This window comes from Cucurbita pepo, chromosome 4 (assembly GCF_057944985.1).
Source record: "Cucurbita pepo subsp. pepo isolate OVF chromosome 4, ASM5794498v1, whole genome shotgun sequence".
In the NCBI taxonomy this organism is placed as follows: domain Eukaryota; kingdom Viridiplantae; phylum Streptophyta; class Magnoliopsida; order Cucurbitales; family Cucurbitaceae; genus Cucurbita; species Cucurbita pepo.
In genome coordinates, this window is record NC_141801.1 from 13,931,074 (window position 1) to 13,948,648 (window position 17,575).

Here is a 17,575-nt window from a genome sequence, read left to right on the forward strand (position 1 = left end):
AGAGACAAAATTAAAGTTTAATTTTATGGAGGCGGGGGTGGGGTCTACACATTATTATATTATAATTTGATATGGAACGAAAAGGTAGCATCCATTTCATATCCAACAATAATGTCCTCCTACTTTTGCTTCCTAGCGGATGATAGAAGCTGAAGGCAGCGATAAGAGAGTATGAAGTTAAAATGGCAAGTGATTTACGGCGGCGGAGGTGGAGGCTTTGGCACTGTTGCGCTCGGCGTGGCAGAGTTGGCGGAGTTTAGTGGGCACATACCAGATGGCGAGGCGTGGATGTGCGTTGAAAATGGCATCGATGTCCCAACCTTGGGCAGCTGCTGTGGCTACCAAAGGCTTATAGCATGCCTGTCGCCAAGCTCCCACATTTTCACCCCTCTCTTTGAAAACCCTCCTCAACGCGTTGGACGCTTCCTCGTCCAGACAATGCAACGCATAGCAGTGCACGTAGTGTCTCATTTTTGGCTTGTTTATGTAACTTGCTCCCACCTTCTTCGCATATCTAAACACCTGGTTTGTCACCTGCTGGGTCGCATACATGCCACTTGCATTACATATAATATATATAACGTGGAAGATTTTCAAAACAAATTATTATTATTATTATTATTTCCTTTTATCTCTATACTTATCCTTTAACCTCTATTCTATCGCCATCTTTGACTGCCCGCCCCTCTCAGTCTCATACAGTACGAAATCATCACAAAAAGTTAATTTGACACGGACAACGCACCCACCTCTCCCTTCACTGCGCTTCACTTGTCACGCTTTCTACTTTTCATTTAGGCCCTACGGACCCTCTGTTGAGATATGATTCAAAGTATTCAAAATCAAGATATGATTTAGAGTAGTTAGATATGATTCAAATATTCAAACTAACAAGATTTTAGGAGATTGTTATTAGATTTGAGTTTATCTAGATTTCTATGATTTACTATTTCTGGTCCACTGTATTAGCTATAAATACGGGAATTGTGTAACCCTCTAAGCATCAAGTCAGTAGACATTAATAAAGCACTGCAGCTTCTATCTATTCTCATCTATTCCTATCTCTTTCACTATCCCTCTTTCCAACAATTTTGGTATCAGAGCCAGGTTCGTTCGACACGAGGGCGAGTGATTATTTTCTTTCACAAAACAAAAATGGCAGTAGCTGGTTTTTCTTCCTCTGCACCGTTGTTACCAATATTTAATGGTGAGAAATACGAGTGGTGGAGCATCAAGATGAAGACCTTGCTCAGATCGCAGGAGCTATGGGACTTGGTGGAGCACGGGTTTGCTGATGTATTAGAACCCACAATAGAAGAAAAGGAGAGACTAAGAGAAACCAAGAAAAACGATGCCAAGGCTCTATTCATTATTCAGCAAGCAGTTCATGAGACTATTTTTTCACGAATTGCAGCAGCAACCACATCAAAGCAGGCATGGTCAATTCTACAGAAGGAGTTTCTAGGAGACTCAAAGGTCATGACAGTGAAATTGCAATCTCTAAGACGTGATTTTGAAACTCTACTCATGACGAATGGCGAATCAATTGCTGATTTTTTGTCAAGATCAATGGCAATAGTCAGTCAGATGCGTACCTATGGAGAGAAAATTTCAAACGAAACAATTGTTGCAAAGGTGTTGAGAAGCTTGACTCCAAAGTTTGACCATGTGGTGGCCGCCATAGAAGAAGCTAAGGATCTATCCATACTCTCCGTTGATGAACTGATGGGCTCGCTTCAGGCTCATGAGGCAAGAATCAATAGAGCATCAGAAAGAAACGAAGAAAAGGCACTACAAGTGAAGGAGACAACCAATAACGAAAGAGAAAATATTCATTTAGCAGGTAGAAGTCGTGGAAGAGGAGGATTTCGCAACTTCCATGGTGGTCGTGATAACAGGTGGAGAAGTGATGGACAGAGACAATTTAATGAACAAAGGAATGTCATACAATGTTACCATTGTAGAAGGTATGGTCACACAAAATCTGATTGTTGGTATAAAAATCAACGAATGAATTTTGCAGCAGAGAATGAAGAAGAAGAAGAAAAGTTGTTTGTGGCGTGCATGGATACTAATCCAGAAAAAGGTAACTTATGGTTTGTTGATAGCGGATGCTCGAACCATATGACAGGCACCAAATCCTTATTCAAAGAGCTTGATGAGACGCAAAAGATTAAGGTGCAACTTGGAAATACAAAAGAGATGCAAGTTGAAGGAAAAGGTACAGTGAAAGTCGAAACCAGTCACGGTAAGATAAAACAATTAGATAATGTTCAATTTGTACCTGATTTAGGGTACAATTTATTGAGTGTTGGACAATTGATGACCAGAGGACACTCAGTTCTATTTGATGATAACACATGTGTCATCACAGATAAGAAATCAGGCCATAAAGTTGAAATTGCCATGACTTCAAATAAGATGTTTCCACTTGATGTTTCTAACATGGAGGATTTTGCTCTTACTGCTAGCATGAAAGATGATTCAACATTATGGCATCTCAGATATGGACATCTTCATATGAACGGCCTGAAAATACTCAGGGATAAAGGTATGGTTTTCGGATTACCAAGAATTGACTCAACTAATTTATGTGAAGGATGCATTTATGGCAAGCAGACTAGGAAGTTCTTTCCTGTTGGAAAAGCTAAAAGAGCTTCACATTATCTAGAACTAATTCATGCTGATTTATGTGGGCCAATGCAAACGAAGTCCTTGGGTGGAAGTATATACTTTTTACTATTCGTTGATGACTATAGTCGCATGAGCTGGGTTTACTTCCTACAACATAAGTCAGAAACTTTTCAGAAGTTCCAGATTTTTAAAGCTATGGTAGAGAACCAAAGTGGCTGTCACATTAAAGTTCTTCGCACAGACAGAGGTGGCGAGTTCGTATCTAAAGATTTCAATCTCTTTTGTGAAGAAGAGGGCATCCAAAGGGAATTAACAGCTCCCTACACTCCAGAACAGAATGGAATCGCTGAACGAAAAAATCGAACTATTGTGGAGATGGCAAGAAGTATGTTACAAGCAAGGAGACTTCCAAACCAATTTTGGGCCGAAGCCGTAGCAACATCTGTTTATCTATTAAACATCTCACCAACAAAGGCGGTTATGAATCGAACTCCTTATGAAGCATGGCATGGAAGGAAACCATCTGTAAGTCATTTACGAATCTTTGGTTGTGTTGCTTATGCTTTGAAACATCCTCAAACTCGTCAAAAGCTTGATGAAAAATCTGAAAAATGCATTTTCATTGGCTATTGTACTCAATCAAAGGCATATAAACTATACAACCCCGTTAGTGAAAAGATTTTAGTTAGAAGGGATGTAATATTTAATGAAAACGTGAGTTGGGATTGGAGTAAAGAACAGGAGCAGCAAAAGATTACAGTTGAAGTTTCCCCAAATGAAGAGACAAGGGTCAACTCCAGTGCATCTCCCAGTGCATCCACTGCAACACAAAGTGTGTCAAATTCATCATCTTCAGAATCACTTAACAGCAATTCCTCTCTTGAAGAACTTTCAGATGAGACACCTCCAAGGAAGTATAAATCTTTAGCTGACATATATGCATCATGTCAATTTGCTCTTACTGTTTCAGACCCTATGAATTATGAAGAAGCAACTGAAGACGGGAAGAAAGCCATGACAGTAGAGATGCAGTCCTTTAAGAAAGATGAAACATGGGATATGGTTTACCTACCAAACGAAAAGTTTTATGGAGATTTACAAGAAGAGGTTTATGTAAGACCGCCAGAGGGATTCATAAAGGAAGACAAAGAAACAAAGGTATACAAGCTGAGACAGACAATGTACGGGTTAAAGCAGACATACTTACGAAGGTCTTGTCAGAAGAAAAGCTCTGTACTTACATCTGCAACTTTGAATCATGGGGGAGTGTTGAGATATGATTCAAAGTATTCAAAATCAAGATATGATTTAGAGTAGTTAGATATGATTCAAATATTCAAACTAACAAGATTTTAGGAGATTGTTATTAGATTTGAGTTTATCTAGATTTCTATGATTTACTATTTCTGGTCCACTGTATTAGCTATAAATACGGGAATTGTGTAACCCTCTAAGCATCAAGTCAGTAGACATTAATAAAGCACTGCAGCTTCTATCTATTCTCATCTATTCCTATCTCTTTCACTATCCCTCTTTCCAACACCCTCTCCTTTAGTTTCCCTTCATACCTCCATTGTCCAAAATTTTATTTTCTAAATTATATGATATTTAGAGTGATCATCATGTTTTGAACAGCGGATAGAGGAGGGTAGTTAAGTTAAGTTAATTTTTGGTGGTGGAATTTGAAGAAGTAAAGAGAGAGAAAGAATACCTTAGTGGGACATTTTTCTCCTCGTTCCTTGGCAATGTTTTGGACTTGGATCAAAAACTCACGACACTGCTCATATAGGTGGAAGAGATAGTCAAGGCCGTTCTTTTTCCCCCGTGCAACCTCCCCTGGCTCGGTTACGATGAATGGATGCTCCCGCTGTCTCTCGCTGACTTCCATATTATCCTCCTCCTCCCCACCTCCCTCCTCAGTTTCATCGTGATGATCCTCCTCCATCACCATCACCTGCTTCTTCTTTGATCCGTTTCTCTTCCGCTGCTTCTTCCTCATCTCACCCGCTGCAACTGCCTCCCAAGTTCCTCCTCCTCCGCTCCCCACCACCTCTTTTTCCTGCTGCACCGGCTCTTCCGATAGCCCTGTAATGTTATTATAACCACGCCTCGTCATGCCTTATTCTCTACTTACTATCACAACCCTCACTGCTTCCATGTATAAAACACCAATATTTGACTATTTACACAAATAAATGTATGAGCAGGAAAAGTAAGGGAAAGAAAAATAGAGATATCTGACCTTCCTGGGAAAGGGCATCCAGGACCACGTTGTTATGGGTGTCATTGGAGAAGAGGTGCCGGCGCCTGGAGGAATCCATCTCGTCATCTACACGTCTGCGCTCGGCTCTTACAGCAGCCTTAATTCCGTATCTCTCACCTACCAGAAGCTCCCACCGGAAAATATGAGAGAGGCTGTTTATCATATCCTCCAACTCTTCGTCTTTCATGTCCAGGAGGGTGCTGACGGTGAATCCCAGTTCCGCAATTTTAGCGGCGGTGTAGTACCTGATCCCGTAAGCCTGGAACAACTCCTCCAGGCCTCCCAGTCCCAATTCCCTGGGCCGCAGCGAGTAGGGCGGCAGTGGTGCTGGGAGGGATGCGCCGCCGCCTCCCCCCACCATTCCTCGAGGATCCCATTTGAACAAAGTGGCGGAGAGGGCTTCTGGATCCATTAGCGGAATTGGATATGTATGTGTTTGTGTATGTGTATGTGATTGTGGTTGGAGCACAACTACAAACAATGCAACCTGTTTGTGCACTTTTTGCACACTTCTTTTGCACACTTCTTTTGCTTGGTCCAAGGGTCTCAAATCTCAACTCAACAGAACTCAGGCGGCAAGAGGCCACAGAGAGAAAGAAAACAATAGGAAGGGGTATGGGAGGGAAGGAAGCTGCTGGTGCACCCTATAAAGGCAACCCTTTACAAAATGACCGAAAATGCCCTCCCCTCACGTCCCACAACTAACCACACCCACAGAAACTCAGCAACTCCTGCAACGGCGTTTGCGTAACTAACTAGGTGGCTCTGGCACAGCGGATGTAAATATAAAATATGGGCAGGGCAGGGCAGGGGTGCCTGCTGTGCTTTGCTGTGCAGTGCAGTGCAGGGAGGTGGTTGTTTTGTTTGTATTATCTACTAAGCCTAACCCTATCTGTAGCTGTTTAGTTAATGCATGTTTGGAATCCAGTTGAGACCACCAGTTCTTATTTAATCACTAATTCTACCTTTTAACTCTTAATTCGGCATGCCCTCAGCCGACAGCCGGAGCCATCTCCATCTCCATCTGCTTAGTGCTGAGAAGGGAAGGGCCATCTTGGTAATTTGAATCAATGGAGTTGGAATTTTAAGCCAAAAAGAAAAGAAAAGAAAAGAAAGACTTTTGAGAAAGTAGAGAGCAGAGAGAGGAGAGGAGAGGGTTCAGCGAAGTCAGTATTTTTGCCTTTAGCCAAGCAGCTGCACTTGCTCCAGTCCGACCTCACTGAAAAGGCTGATCCTTTTGTACTTTGTCACAGACTAATTTAATTCCCTCACCCTCAAACACTCCCTACCCACAACCTCAACAGCTGGTCCCTTTCCAATTCTTTTCACTAACCTAACAATTCAGTCAACAAACAATTCACCACAAGACCTCATGCCACTCACATGGTCAACAAACAATTCACCACAATGGTCAACAAACAATTCACCACAAGACCTCATGCCACTCACATGGTCAACAAACAATTCACCACTAGACCTCATGCCACTCACATGGTCAACAAACAATTCACCACAATGGTCAACAAACAATTCACCACAAGACCTCATGCCACTCACATGGTCAACAAACAATTCACCACTAGACCTCATGCCACTCACATGGTCAACAAACAATTCACCACAATGGTCAACAAACAATTCACCACAATGGTCAACAAACAATTCACCACAATGGTCAACAAACTTAGCCCCTCCCACAAACTCCACCACCACCCCACGTTTAACAGCGTCTGAACAGGCTGGATCATCGGACATTCATTTCAGACTAGATCTTGACCACCAAAAACAACGTCTCACTTCAACTCCCGCGCAAACACATGCTCTTCAATTTCTGCTTTCCCTTTGATTATGTTTGATCTATCGTATGGTTTACTTATATGAAGGCTTTAGGCTTCAAAGTTTTGGTTTGAAAATCCATGTATATATTTCTTATGTTATGAACAAGATATGTAGTATGTCCATATTTGTATGCGATTTAGATTAAAGAAATAAAAACAAGTTAGTTGGGATTATTTAAAACAAAATTGACCCAAGCTCATACATTTTCCGATTGGTATGCCAGGATTTCTTGTTTAAATCCCAACTGGAATTTCCCTTTTTTTTTTTTTTTTTTTTTTTTTTTTTTTTTTTTGCATAAACAAAAAACGAGGAAAAAATTAATTTTATTTTTTTATTTTGCAGAAAAGAAAAGAAATAAAAAATTAGAATTCATATTTTTCTCAATGCAAGCCGTCTCTTCCTAAGCGAATACACCCTTCTACTAAAATTGTTACTTCAGTCTCCATTTATCCATGTTCGCCTTCTAGACTATACTGTGTCTCTCTGCAAAAATGAATAGTCTGGTCTGGGCCATCTTCGTTCCTCTCTTTGCTGCTTTCTTGATCACAACTGATGCAGTCGTGCGGGGAAGGAGTCAACATACAGAACGAATTTCGGGTAGGATTTTGTGGCTTTGCTCCTTTACTAAATTTGTACATGGGTTTGTTAGATTCTGTTTCTTTTCTTTATTTCTTTTGTTTTTCTATCTGATCTTCGGTTCGGATTCTTTCTCTTGTGGTTTATTCTTGTGTTTTTGCGGTATTAAGCTTTGATTCGTTAATCTGCTATTACACGATCAGCCAATTTCTCCGCGATATGATTGACACCTATTTCCCTTGTTTTATCACCGATTTATATGTTTCTGGGTATTTTGACTTGTTCTTGTCCTTCTCTGGTTAGATATTCAGAGATCCTTGTTTAAAAGGATAGATTTGCACAGTTATGCACAAGTTCTTGATCTTGATTAAATCTTCGTTGCGGAGTTAAGAGTGGTAAGGATGGGAACAGCTCCATAAATTTGAGTAGACAATCAAGAAAATGCGAGAATTTCACCTGATGGCCTGCTAACTTTGGCGCAAAATGTCCTTGATATCCAAGCCTCTATCTCTTCGTAATTTTCTGCTAATTTGTCAAGGCATACGCCATATTCACTGGTCCGTTCTATAAGTATGATGGCGACATGCTTAACATAAATGGTGTTCCGATCAGAAAGTGGGAAAAATATGCTTTATGTGGAGTTAATGTGGATGCTTCTAAGTTTCTCCAAGTGGCCTCTCTGTTGAATTGCAAAGTGGAATCCTTGCCCTTTTTGTATTTTGGTCTTCCCCTTCGTGGTCACGATAAGTATTCTTTTCGGTAGCCTGTGATTGAAAGGATCCAAAACATACTTGATCGTTGGACGTGTTGGATGATGGAAGTCCCACATCGACTAATTTAGGGAATGATCATGGGTTTATAAGTGAGGAATACTAACTCCATTGGTATGAGGCCTTTTGGGGAAACCCAAAGCAAAGCCATGAGAGCTTATGCTCAAAGTGGACAATATCATACCATTGTGGAGAGTCGTGTTCGTCTAACATGGTATCAGAGCCATGCCCTAAACTTAGTCGTGCCAATAGATTGATAAATCCTCAAATCCTCAAATATCGAACAAAGAACTCCTAAAGAAAAGGAGCCAAGCCCCTCCTCGAAGGCAGTAAAAAATGACTAAGACTCCAAAGGAGTCGAGCCTCGATTAAGGGGAGGCGCACTTTGTTCGAGGGGAGGTGTTGGATGATGGAAGTCCCACATCGACTAATTTAGGGAATGATCATGGGTTTATAAGTGAGGAATACTAACTCCATTGGTATGAGGCCTTTTGGGGAAACCCAAAGCAAAGCCATGAGAGCTTATGCTCAAAGTGGACAATATCATACCATTGTGGAGAGTCGTGTTCGTCTAACAGGACGAGATTCAATTTATCAAGTGGAGGGAGATTGACTCTTTGTAACTAGGTGCTATCATGTATTCCTCTTTCTCATATGTCAATCTTTTTAATGCCTCCCAAGTCTAAAGTCTTTTGGGAAGGAAACTATGGGGTTAAGATTAATCACCTTGTAAGATGGAATTTAGCCATTAAAGCTCAATTAGAAGGAAGTCTCCGCATTGGAGGGTTGAAATATAAACATCTGCCCCTAATTTCTAAATGGGGTTGGAGATTCATTCATGAACCAGATTATTTTTGTCCAGCCCACGTTGATGGCCCACTTCTGGAAGGTTTTTGTTGAGTCTTCATAGCCCCTGGATTAATATCTTAAAGATCTGGAAGCAGGTGGATTCTTTGGTTACTTTCAAATTGGGGAATGACAGAAGATTTTATTTTATTTTTTTTGGCAAAATCCTTGGCTCAGCAACTCTCCCTTAAAGTCATGCTTCCCATGGCTGTCTGTGATTTCATCTTCCCCCAATGGTTCTGTTTTTGACCGTTGGGATGTACTCACTTACTCGGGGTATTTTGTTTCTTCTGTCGGGTGCTTAAGGAAGAAGAGACTATTTTGGATTTTGCAAATGCTTTTGGGTTGTGTCTCACCAGTATGTGTTGACCATTCTCTTGTTTATCGCCGTTGGTTGATTGAGCCTTTTTCTTCCTCTTCCTTTATGTATAAAGATGTATATATATCAGCTCCATGGAAATCCCAAAGCCCTAAGAGAGTAAATATCCTTATTTGGAATATGATCAATAGCTGGTTGAATTGTTATGAGGTCCCGAAAGAAGCTCCCCTAGCACTATATTTCTCCACCAGTTTGTTCTCTATGTCTTTCAGATGTGGATTCTCTTCAGCATATCTTCTTTTATTGCGTTTACTCCAGGCAATGTTGGTTTAAGTTATTCTTGGCTCTTAACCTATCGTGGGCCCTCTCCATGTTGTTCAAGGACAACATTCTCCCTTTGCTAATTGGCCCTTCTTGGCCCTTAAATCCAGGATTTTCTTGGTCCAAGACTGTAGAAGCCCTTCTTTCTGAACTATTGTATAAAAGAAACGAAAGGACCTTCCACAACAAGTGCCTTCCTTGGCTTGATTGTTTCAACAACTCGTCTCAAGGCCTCCTCCAAGCGTTCTCTCTCTAAACATTTAAGATTTATATTTTGGCATTTTTTTTCTCTTTTGTGGAGTTTGTACTTTTTGAGACCCAATCCCTTTTCATTACATCAAGGAAAAGTCTCGTTCTTGTAAAAAAGAAATGTACAATTACGAGTAGAAGAATCAACAACCGAAGGAGAAGAAGGGAAAAAGAAGGAATATCCAACATGAAGAATGTTCAGACCTGCTCCATTCCCAATATAGATTTGCTTCCCTTCAGAATAACTTGTCCCAATACGATTCTTGAAATCATCAGTAACATTGTTGGTCGCACCAGAGTTAGATACTAGCCATTTTCAATAATAGGACTTGTTGTAGCCATCAAAGCACTCATAGGAGCAGAAGACCATGTTCATAAGATGGTTGTTGATAAATTTGAATTTTAAAGAATTGACCAGAGGGGAAATGACAATTATTGACGATACGTATAAATGTACCAGAAAGTTGGCATTGAAGACAATTATTGGTTTAAAGAGTTTGATTGTCCATTAGAGGATTTATTCTTAGTACTAACATTGTTTGCTTGTTCTTGAAAAGTAAGATGAATGGAAGGTAACGTATCATTTGAATCCAAGGTTGTATTTTTTTCAATTTTATTGTCTTATGTCATTGGGAGCATAAGTGTGATATGACAGTAGAGGCAGAATAAAAGAATAAATGAATGAATTGAGACCACAAATAAGAGAAATTCCAAGGATATATAATTATGTTTAAGAAAGGGTTAGAAAATTGATAGTAACCACTTTTGGTGGCTCAATCATAGGAACTACAAATTTGAACATGTTTTGCTTGGACCAGTCCTATGTTTGGTTGATGTTCTAGAACTTTTCTTAGGAAAATGTGAGTGAGAACAAAATATGCTCAAAGGTTCTGTGTAGGTCTCTTAGGGAAGTCTTCACTCTCACAAATTGTTTGAGACAAGTAAGGTAATGTGGCAAGGTTGCAAGGGATGCACGAAAATGTAAGGTTGTGTGTTGAAGTTGGATTTCAAATCTTGGGCTTGGGGCGTTCTTGCAAAGGTTTAGGTTTGGTTTTAGCTGAGACTGCAGAAACAATGGAATCAATGGAATTACATACTAAGATGGGATGAATGCTATATGTTCTTGAATTGAAATCCTATGCCCGATTACATTCTATATATCCACTCGATTCTTAATTTTTTTGCAAATGTCTTTTAATTGACATACTTCCATTAGTAGGATTTTGGAGTTGTCATTTTAATTGCATAATCTTGACTGTGTTAGACGTAGACGTAGGATTAGTTGCCTCATGGAAATACCAAATTTCTCTTTCTGGTTTATATTCAACTGTTTGCAAGAGACTTTGCTCACTCATCAAACCCAGCAACCAAGAAGAAAAAAAATTCCAGCAACCAAGAAGAAAAAAAATTTATCTTGCTTCTTCCAAGTAAGAAAGACAGGTTTATCTCAAGCATGGGAATTGCATCATGTTGTCTCTGTTAGGGTAGGAACGGTTATTTACCACTTCCAAACTTTGTACTTCCAAACTAGATAATTGTCAATATTTGATCGCTGTCAATATTTGTACTTCCAAACTAGATAATTGTCATTCAGTCAATTTGATTACAGAGAAGTCTGATGTTCAGGATTCACAACTAGTGAATTTTGTGAAGAAATCAATGCTGTTAAGCTAAAAAACTAGTAAGGAACTTAGAGAAATGATCGTAAAGAGAGTTTAATGAAGTGATCAATCAACACTTTCCTCATTAATATTGCTGGGATGAAAATTAAAAAGGATGGGATTTGGGCCTTTGTAGAGGCCTCTTTGAGAGGGAGTTACAAAGCTGGATTGGGTTGGTTACCAAAATTGACGTGGAGTAGTTGGGCTTGGATGAGGACAAGCTACTGCGGTTAGAGCCCCCTTAATTTCTTCTATGTGGAAATTCAAAGTTCTTAAACCCCTTTGATCGTTAGCTAACAGAAGTTTGGATACTCATGGAAAATTTCAGAGGGAATGCAAAGGGTGAGCCATTTCCCCTCGGTGTGTAGTTTTTGCCGTAGTGAAGAGGAGTGCATGGTTCCCGTTTTTCATTCATTGCAGTTTCGCTGAGTAGGTTGGGACTTTGTGTGCAACACTCTTGGGGTGTCCATTTGCCATCTACTGCTTGAGGTTAAATAAGAACATGAAGACTCTTTGGGCTATGTGGGGGGTTGGCTGGAAAGAAGTCAGACTTTGTGAAGATAAGTCTTCTAAGGTATCTTTTTACCTTATAGTAATGTACAGTTTTTAGTCTCTAGGTGGTACCATAGCAACAACAATTTTTTTTTGTAACTTCTCCATTTCTTTGATTTTCTTGATTGGAAATTCTTATGTACTTGGTTTCTTATCAATTTCTCCATAGTTTCTTGGGAGGGGTAATCTTTTTCCTCACCCTTAGGTTGTTGCCCTTTTCTCTTTGCAACACACTCAGGTTTCTTATCAACTAACAACTCAACTAACGTTGTTACATTGAGTATAATTGAAAATAATCAACACTGGCAAAGATACAACCGAATATAACTGATAAGAAAACTAAACAACTCACTATTATGTCGCTAATAAGAACTGAGGAAATTATAAATATTACTCGACTGTTGGTCTTATTAGCTGCATAGATCTCAAAACATCAATGTACATTTTCAATTATCAATTATACTCAACTATTTATTTTGAAAGTTTTAAAGTGACTCTGGTTATACCAATGTAGGCAGTGCTGGTGATGTTTTGGAGGATAATCCTGTGGGAAGGTTGAAGGTGTTTGTCTATGAGCTCCCTAGCAAATACAACAAGAAAATTCTCCAGAAAGACCCTAGATGCCTTAATCATATGTTCGCAGCTGAGATCTTCATGCATCGCTTCCTTTTAACTAGTCCTGTTCGAACCCTTAATCCTGAAGAAGCTGACTGGTTTTATACTCCAGTTTATACAACTTGCGATCTGACTCCAAATGGTCTCCCTTTGCCATTTAAGTCCCCTCGAATGATGAGAAGTGCAATACAACTTATTTCTTCAAACTGGCCTTACTGGAACCGGACTGAAGGGGCTGATCACTTTTTTGTTGTACCCCATGATTTTGGAGCTTGCTTCCACTATCAAGTAAGCCATAATTGTTCACATTTACCTTTGAAGCAGCTTTCCTGCTTGTATGGGTCCTTAAGATCCAAATGTTTATCAAAATTTCCAATTTCTTTCCTCTTTTTATTCTTTTCCACCTTTGCTATGTACTGTTTCCCATTGAATTGTCTTTGGTGTTTGTTTTGTTTTGTTTTGTTTTGTTTGAAATTTAAGACTCTTGCAGGAAGAGAAAGCAATTGAAAGAGGAATCCTTCCTTTGCTACAACGTGCTACCTTGGTTCAGACTTTTGGACAACGAAATCATGTTTGCTTGAAGGAGGGATCAATTACAATTCCTCCATACGCTCCTCCTCAGAAAATGCACTCCCACCTCATTCCTGAAAAAACTCCTAGGTCCATCTTTGTTTACTTCCGTGGACTATTCTATGATGTGGGAAATGATCCAGAAGGTGGTTATTACGCAAGGTATTTCTAGGAAGCTTACTTTCAAAATGCATGTACGAAAATTTTCTCAAATAGTATCACTTTTACTTGGATGAAATAGAAGCAGGTTCTTGGCATATTTCTATTATTTTTTTACTAATCCGATTCTCAACTTTATTTGAACAGAGGTGCAAGAGCAGCAGTATGGGAGAACTTCAAGGATAATCCTCTTTTTGATGTATCAACAGAGCATCCAACTACATACTATGAGGACATGCAGCGAGCTGTGTTTTGTCTCTGTCCGCTTGGATGGGCTCCTTGGAGCCCTAGATTGGTTGAGGCTGTGATATTTGGTTGCATCCCTGTTATCATAGCAGATGACATTGTTCTGCCCTTTGCCGATGCAATTCCTTGGGAAGAAATTGGGATGTTTGTAGATGAGAAAGATGTTGCTAACTTGGACACAATATTAACGTCCATCCCACTTGAAATGATATTAAGAAAGCAGAGACTATTAGCAAATCCTTCCATGAAACAGGCAATGTTATTTCCCCAGCCTGCTCAACCTGGAGATGCTTTTCACCAGGTTCTGAATGGACTTGCCCGTAAGTTGCCTCATGACAGGAGTGTCTACCTTAAGTCCGGTGAGAAGATTCTAAATTGGACTGCAGGTCCTGTGGGTGATCTGAAACCCTGGTAATTCTTTCTTTTGTTAAATTGTAAATTTCGTCTACATGGTTTAAAGAAAGTTAGAATTTAGTTCATTATAATTTTGTCCTATGGTTTGATAAAACTTCATAAACAGTTCTTATGGTTTGATTGCAACACTTCAGTTATGTGGATTATGATTTGATATTATCGATGAGATACAACTTAAAGGTATGTTCGAGAGTTATTTTGGCACTTCCATTTCAATTTAGTAATACATCAATCTAAGTTCCTTCTAAAGCATAGTCCCAAATCTCCATAGAGAAGAAATACATCAATCTACCTAAATTAAACCATGGACGCCTAATAAACAAGCCCACCCCTATTATTGTTGCAAATATAAGGGCTAGGGTCCATCGGTTATACACTTGTACCTGCTTTGATGAATTTTTACCTTGTGTAAGAAAACATATCCCAAACAAGAGATCGCTGCAGAAGAATCAAGTAATCTCATAGCATTCTTTGATACCATTGCAATTAATTTAAGCAACTAGAACTCATTCTACATGATTTGAAATGAAGTTCCTAGCCAAGCGTATCTCTTGACCCCACTTTTTCTCGTGGGAAATTAAAGCTAAAATTAACAGCATACCAATTGAGGAATGAGAATCGATAATGGAAGTGCTTGACAAGTCTCTTCCTATAATCAAAATCTAAGGTTGTTTATAACTTATCCGTCTCCACCTCCGCGACACAGTTTCTGGCTCCCAAAGCACAATCGATTTCACAAATTCTTGGATTGCTTGCTGCGTAATTTGATCTTCAACCCTGTTTTCATCTTCAGACTAATTCTCTCAGAAGCTTATCTCCCGTCGCTCTGCAAAAAATTTACCTACCACTGCCACTGCCTGATCTGGAAGTAAGGCAAGCCATACACCAGTGTCAGCCCCTACCTCAGCAGAAACATTCCCAGCAAATCCTGTCATAGCAGTTTTCACCCAACCAGGACAGTAGCAGTTCACATAAATTTTATGACCCTCAGGTTGGTCAGTGAATTTTTTTGCCATTAACCTGGTGTATGCATTGACTGCAAGCTTTGACACGGAGTAGTCAGTTGACAACTGAGGCCACCCGCCAGTTTCCCAACTTCCATCTTCTACTTGTTGCAAAAAAGTAGACAACATCCTATCAATTGCTTCTTCTGTGAGTGTATCCAAATTGCTTAGTAGTCCTCTAAATGCTACATTTTCCACTCTCTGTAATGAAACCACAAAATATTACGGAGGTAAAGGAGCGAAATTAGCAAGATAAAAATTAACTTGCCAGAATGCACTAGCACCAACACCCCCACAAGTAAACACTACTCGAAATAGTATTAGAAAATAAACATCTCTAACCCCCGACCCTCCTCTCATCAGTCCATATAAAGGAGAATATATATAATTTGAATGCATAATTCCATCAGCGCCTCGAGTCCCCTTTCTTTATTTTTTTTATAAACAAATTTATAAAGGAAGTTGAACTTCAACTTACATTCCGCCTGCCATTCAGCTTGCCCAATCTTGAGCTGACATTAACAATGCGAGCACCAGCAGACGAAGGTTTCATCAAGGGGATCATTGCTTGAGTCATATTTTTGGTGCCATAATAGTTAGTTGCAATAACCATCTGAGCAAACTCTACCGAATTACTAGACCCAAGATTGAAATTGACTCCAGCATTATTTATCTGCAAACATAATTGCACGTAGATGGGGCATTTGGAAGTTATGTCATCTAAATCTACTGCAACAGTAGTTCTTAAGTTTGTAGATATTTCAAGCACTATTTCCTCTGAAGTCAATATTTAGTTAGTATTCTACACGATGCTTATGAGAGTTGGACCACACTTGGCAAAATATAAGTGCTCTTCGTTCTAGCCTTTTCAGAAAACTAATGTAAAGAAAAGTTCCGAGTAAGATTAACTTGCCAGAATATCCAAACCACCATAGTTTTGTAGCAGCCAATCAGCAAACTGTTTGATGGATAAAGCATCCAAGACATCCAGTTGATGAAAGGCAACATTCAAGCCACCCTCCTGTAAGACCTTAGCTGCTTCAAGGCCAACAGAAACGTCTCTTGAAGTCAAGATGACGGTCATTCCATGCGTTGCAAGTTGTCTTGAAATCTCAAATCCAATTCCTCTATTACCACCAGTAACCACAGCAATGGTTTCTGTAGACCACCATCTATAAGAAGTCGAGGAAATATAAAATGTGAGCGTCGGTTATTCTCGAGGAAAAAAAAAAAAAGAAATCCAACATGCAAATAAAGGAAACAATGGGACAGATGAAAAGTCATACAAGTGCAACATCGTCTAGTAATGAAACAATTTGTAGGAAATTTATAATGTCCCAACAACAAAGCACCTTGTTTCGATTACGTCTAAGGTCAACTGAAGGTTTGACTAACGAAAGACAATGAAAGAAGAAAACCAGAAAAGATTGAATTTAGTTGTGTATAATATAAGGAACGGAATGAAGGTAGTCGATTGTACTTCAGCGTCAGTAATACTTCTAAGCATAAATTATGGTTCAGTTGTGAAGAAAGAAGAAAAATGGTAGATGCTAATCCAGACCTCTGGTGATCGGAGTAAGGAATGGTCCTGAGAAGGGATATTTCTTGCATTCTCTTTTCCCTTCGTTCCTTGGCTCTTTCCTTCTTGCCCATCTACGCCTGCCCCTCTCTGACTCTGAAGTTTCCGATTAAAAACAAAAGAAAGAAGGAATCTACGGTTAGCCGGTTAGGGTTTTCCGGAGAGAAGATCTTTCTCCTTTTTTTTCCTTAAAAGAGAATGGCACTATTAGGGTTAGAGGCCGGCGGAGGAGGACTAATATCGAGATGACCCCTTCATCTCTCCCTATTTGGTCTTCACTCTACAAGCAAGGCGGGTCCGAGGAATGCCATCTTTCGTGAAACAATTAGCATCCAGAAACAGGGAAAGTACAAACCACAAACGACCATCACAGGTTTGTTCAGAATTCGGGTCAAATCCCATGATTATCGGTAACTAGCCAACTGATTCCATTTCCCAACTTCCTAATGAATTTATTATACATTTATAATTTTTATATGTCTAAGATATGTAAGATAGTATAAGATGAGGTCTAAGATGTCTTTGATGTCCGAGATGTTTTGGCTTTTATGACTTACTCCTTTTGGAAAGAGATCGATTAGTGTAGTTATAAGGCTTAGCCATTTATCTGAATGATAGTTTTTCTTAGAGCGAGATTCCACGTCTGAGATGAACTACCCAATTAAGAGGTCTGCGATGTTTGAAAGGTCAGAGATGTCTGAGAGGTCTGAGTGTAAAATGGCAAGGAAGCAAAAGTGCATAAGTTTCGTATTTTAACCAAACATATGTGTAACATTCATCAAACTTGAGAGTTCCTTACAGATTCGTTGAAAAAGATCGAAACAAATAAAGGTTTTTCACATAATGATTTAAGTGCCTCCATGAGGGTCTTCTCGACAGAGTTGAGGTTGTGAGGACTTATCGACATGATCAAATGTTTTTTTTCCCCAATATTTTAAGCTTAGGACAATCTTTAGTG

General features: G+C 39.5%; 3 protein-coding genes across 5 annotated transcripts; 1 reads left to right on the plus strand and 2 right to left on the minus strand.

Moving 5' to 3' along the window:
• Window positions 1–6,030, minus strand: LOC111793766 (floricaula/leafy homolog). Its single transcript, XM_023675801.2, has 3 exons — window positions 4,877–6,030; window positions 4,346–4,719; window positions 1–534 (listed from the first exon to the last, which is right to left on the minus strand). Exons 1-3 carry the CDS (start codon window positions 5,307–5,309, stop codon window positions 178–180), a joined length of 1,164 nt encoding a protein of 387 aa, XP_023531569.2. The 5' UTR covers window positions 5,310–6,030; the 3' UTR covers window positions 1–177.
• A 1,095-nt stretch (window positions 6,031–7,125) lies between these two features.
• On the plus strand, window positions 7,126–14,217 carry GUT1 (Exostosin family protein). 3 transcript variants are annotated; one of them, XM_087122873.1, is made up of 5 exons: window positions 7,198–7,333; window positions 11,807–12,052; window positions 12,545–12,933; window positions 13,136–13,377; window positions 13,522–14,217. In XM_087122873.1, exons 3-5 carry the CDS (start codon window positions 12,664–12,666, stop codon window positions 14,033–14,035), a joined length of 1,026 nt encoding a protein of 341 aa, XP_086978999.1. In that variant the 5' UTR covers window positions 7,198–7,333; window positions 11,807–12,052; window positions 12,545–12,663; the 3' UTR covers window positions 14,036–14,217. The 3 variants fall into 3 exon arrangements, with proteins under 3 accessions (XP_023529992.2, XP_086979000.1, XP_086978999.1); XM_023674224.2 differs by lacking the exon at window positions 11,807–12,052 and having other exon boundaries at window positions 7,126–7,333; XM_087122874.1 differs by lacking the exon at window positions 11,807–12,052 and having other exon boundaries at window positions 7,188–7,333; window positions 12,549–12,933.
• A 256-nt stretch (window positions 14,218–14,473) lies between these two features.
• On the minus strand, window positions 14,474–17,025 carry LOC111792674 (short-chain dehydrogenase/reductase 2). The gene is made up of 4 exons (XM_023674226.2): window positions 16,600–17,025; window positions 15,952–16,210; window positions 15,517–15,711; window positions 14,474–15,239 (listed from the first exon to the last, which is right to left on the minus strand). The coding sequence occupies exons 1-4, from the start codon at window positions 16,689–16,691 to the stop codon at window positions 14,838–14,840; spliced, it is 948 nt and encodes a 315-aa protein (XP_023529994.2). The 5' UTR covers window positions 16,692–17,025; the 3' UTR covers window positions 14,474–14,837.
• Between the last annotated feature and the right edge of the window lie 550 nt (window positions 17,026–17,575).

What these genes read in the sequence shown, in the direction of transcription:
- GUT1 (XM_023674224.2), top strand. Translation starts at nt 7,228, where the DNA reads ATGAATAGTCTGGTCTGGGCCATCTTCGTTCCTCTCTTTGCTGCTTTC. An exon ending in ACATACAGAACGAATTTCGG is followed by an intron (nt 7,334 to 12,544) that starts GTAGGATTTTGT and finishes ATACCAATGTAG; the next exon opens with GCAGTGCTGGTGATGTTTTG. An exon ending in GAGCTTGCTTCCACTATCAA is followed by an intron (nt 12,934 to 13,135) that starts GTAAGCCATAAT and finishes AGACTCTTGCAG; the next exon opens with GAAGAGAAAGCAATTGAAAG.
- LOC111793766 (XM_023675801.2), bottom strand. Translation starts at nt 5,309, where the DNA reads ATGGATCCAGAAGCCCTCTCCGCCACTTTGTTCAAATGGGATCCTCGA. An exon ending in GGATGCCCTTTCCCAGGAAG is followed by an intron (nt 4,720 to 4,876) that starts GTCAGATATCTC and finishes ATAACATTACAG; the next exon opens with GGCTATCGGAAGAGCCGGTG. An exon ending in GAGAAAAATGTCCCACTAAG is followed by an intron (nt 535 to 4,345) that starts GTATTCTTTCTC and finishes GCGACCCAGCAG; the next exon opens with GTGACAAACCAGGTGTTTAG.
- LOC111792674 (XM_023674226.2), bottom strand. Translation starts at nt 16,691, where the DNA reads ATGGGCAAGAAGGAAAGAGCCAAGGAACGAAGGGAAAAGAGAATGCAA. An exon ending in ATGGTGGTTTGGATATTCTG is followed by an intron (nt 15,712 to 15,951) that starts GCAAGTTAATCT and finishes TTATGTTTGCAG; the next exon opens with ATAAATAATGCTGGAGTCAA. An exon ending in AGCTGAATGGCAGGCGGAAT is followed by an intron (nt 15,240 to 15,516) that starts GTAAGTTGAAGT and finishes GTTTCATTACAG; the next exon opens with AGAGTGGAAAATGTAGCATT.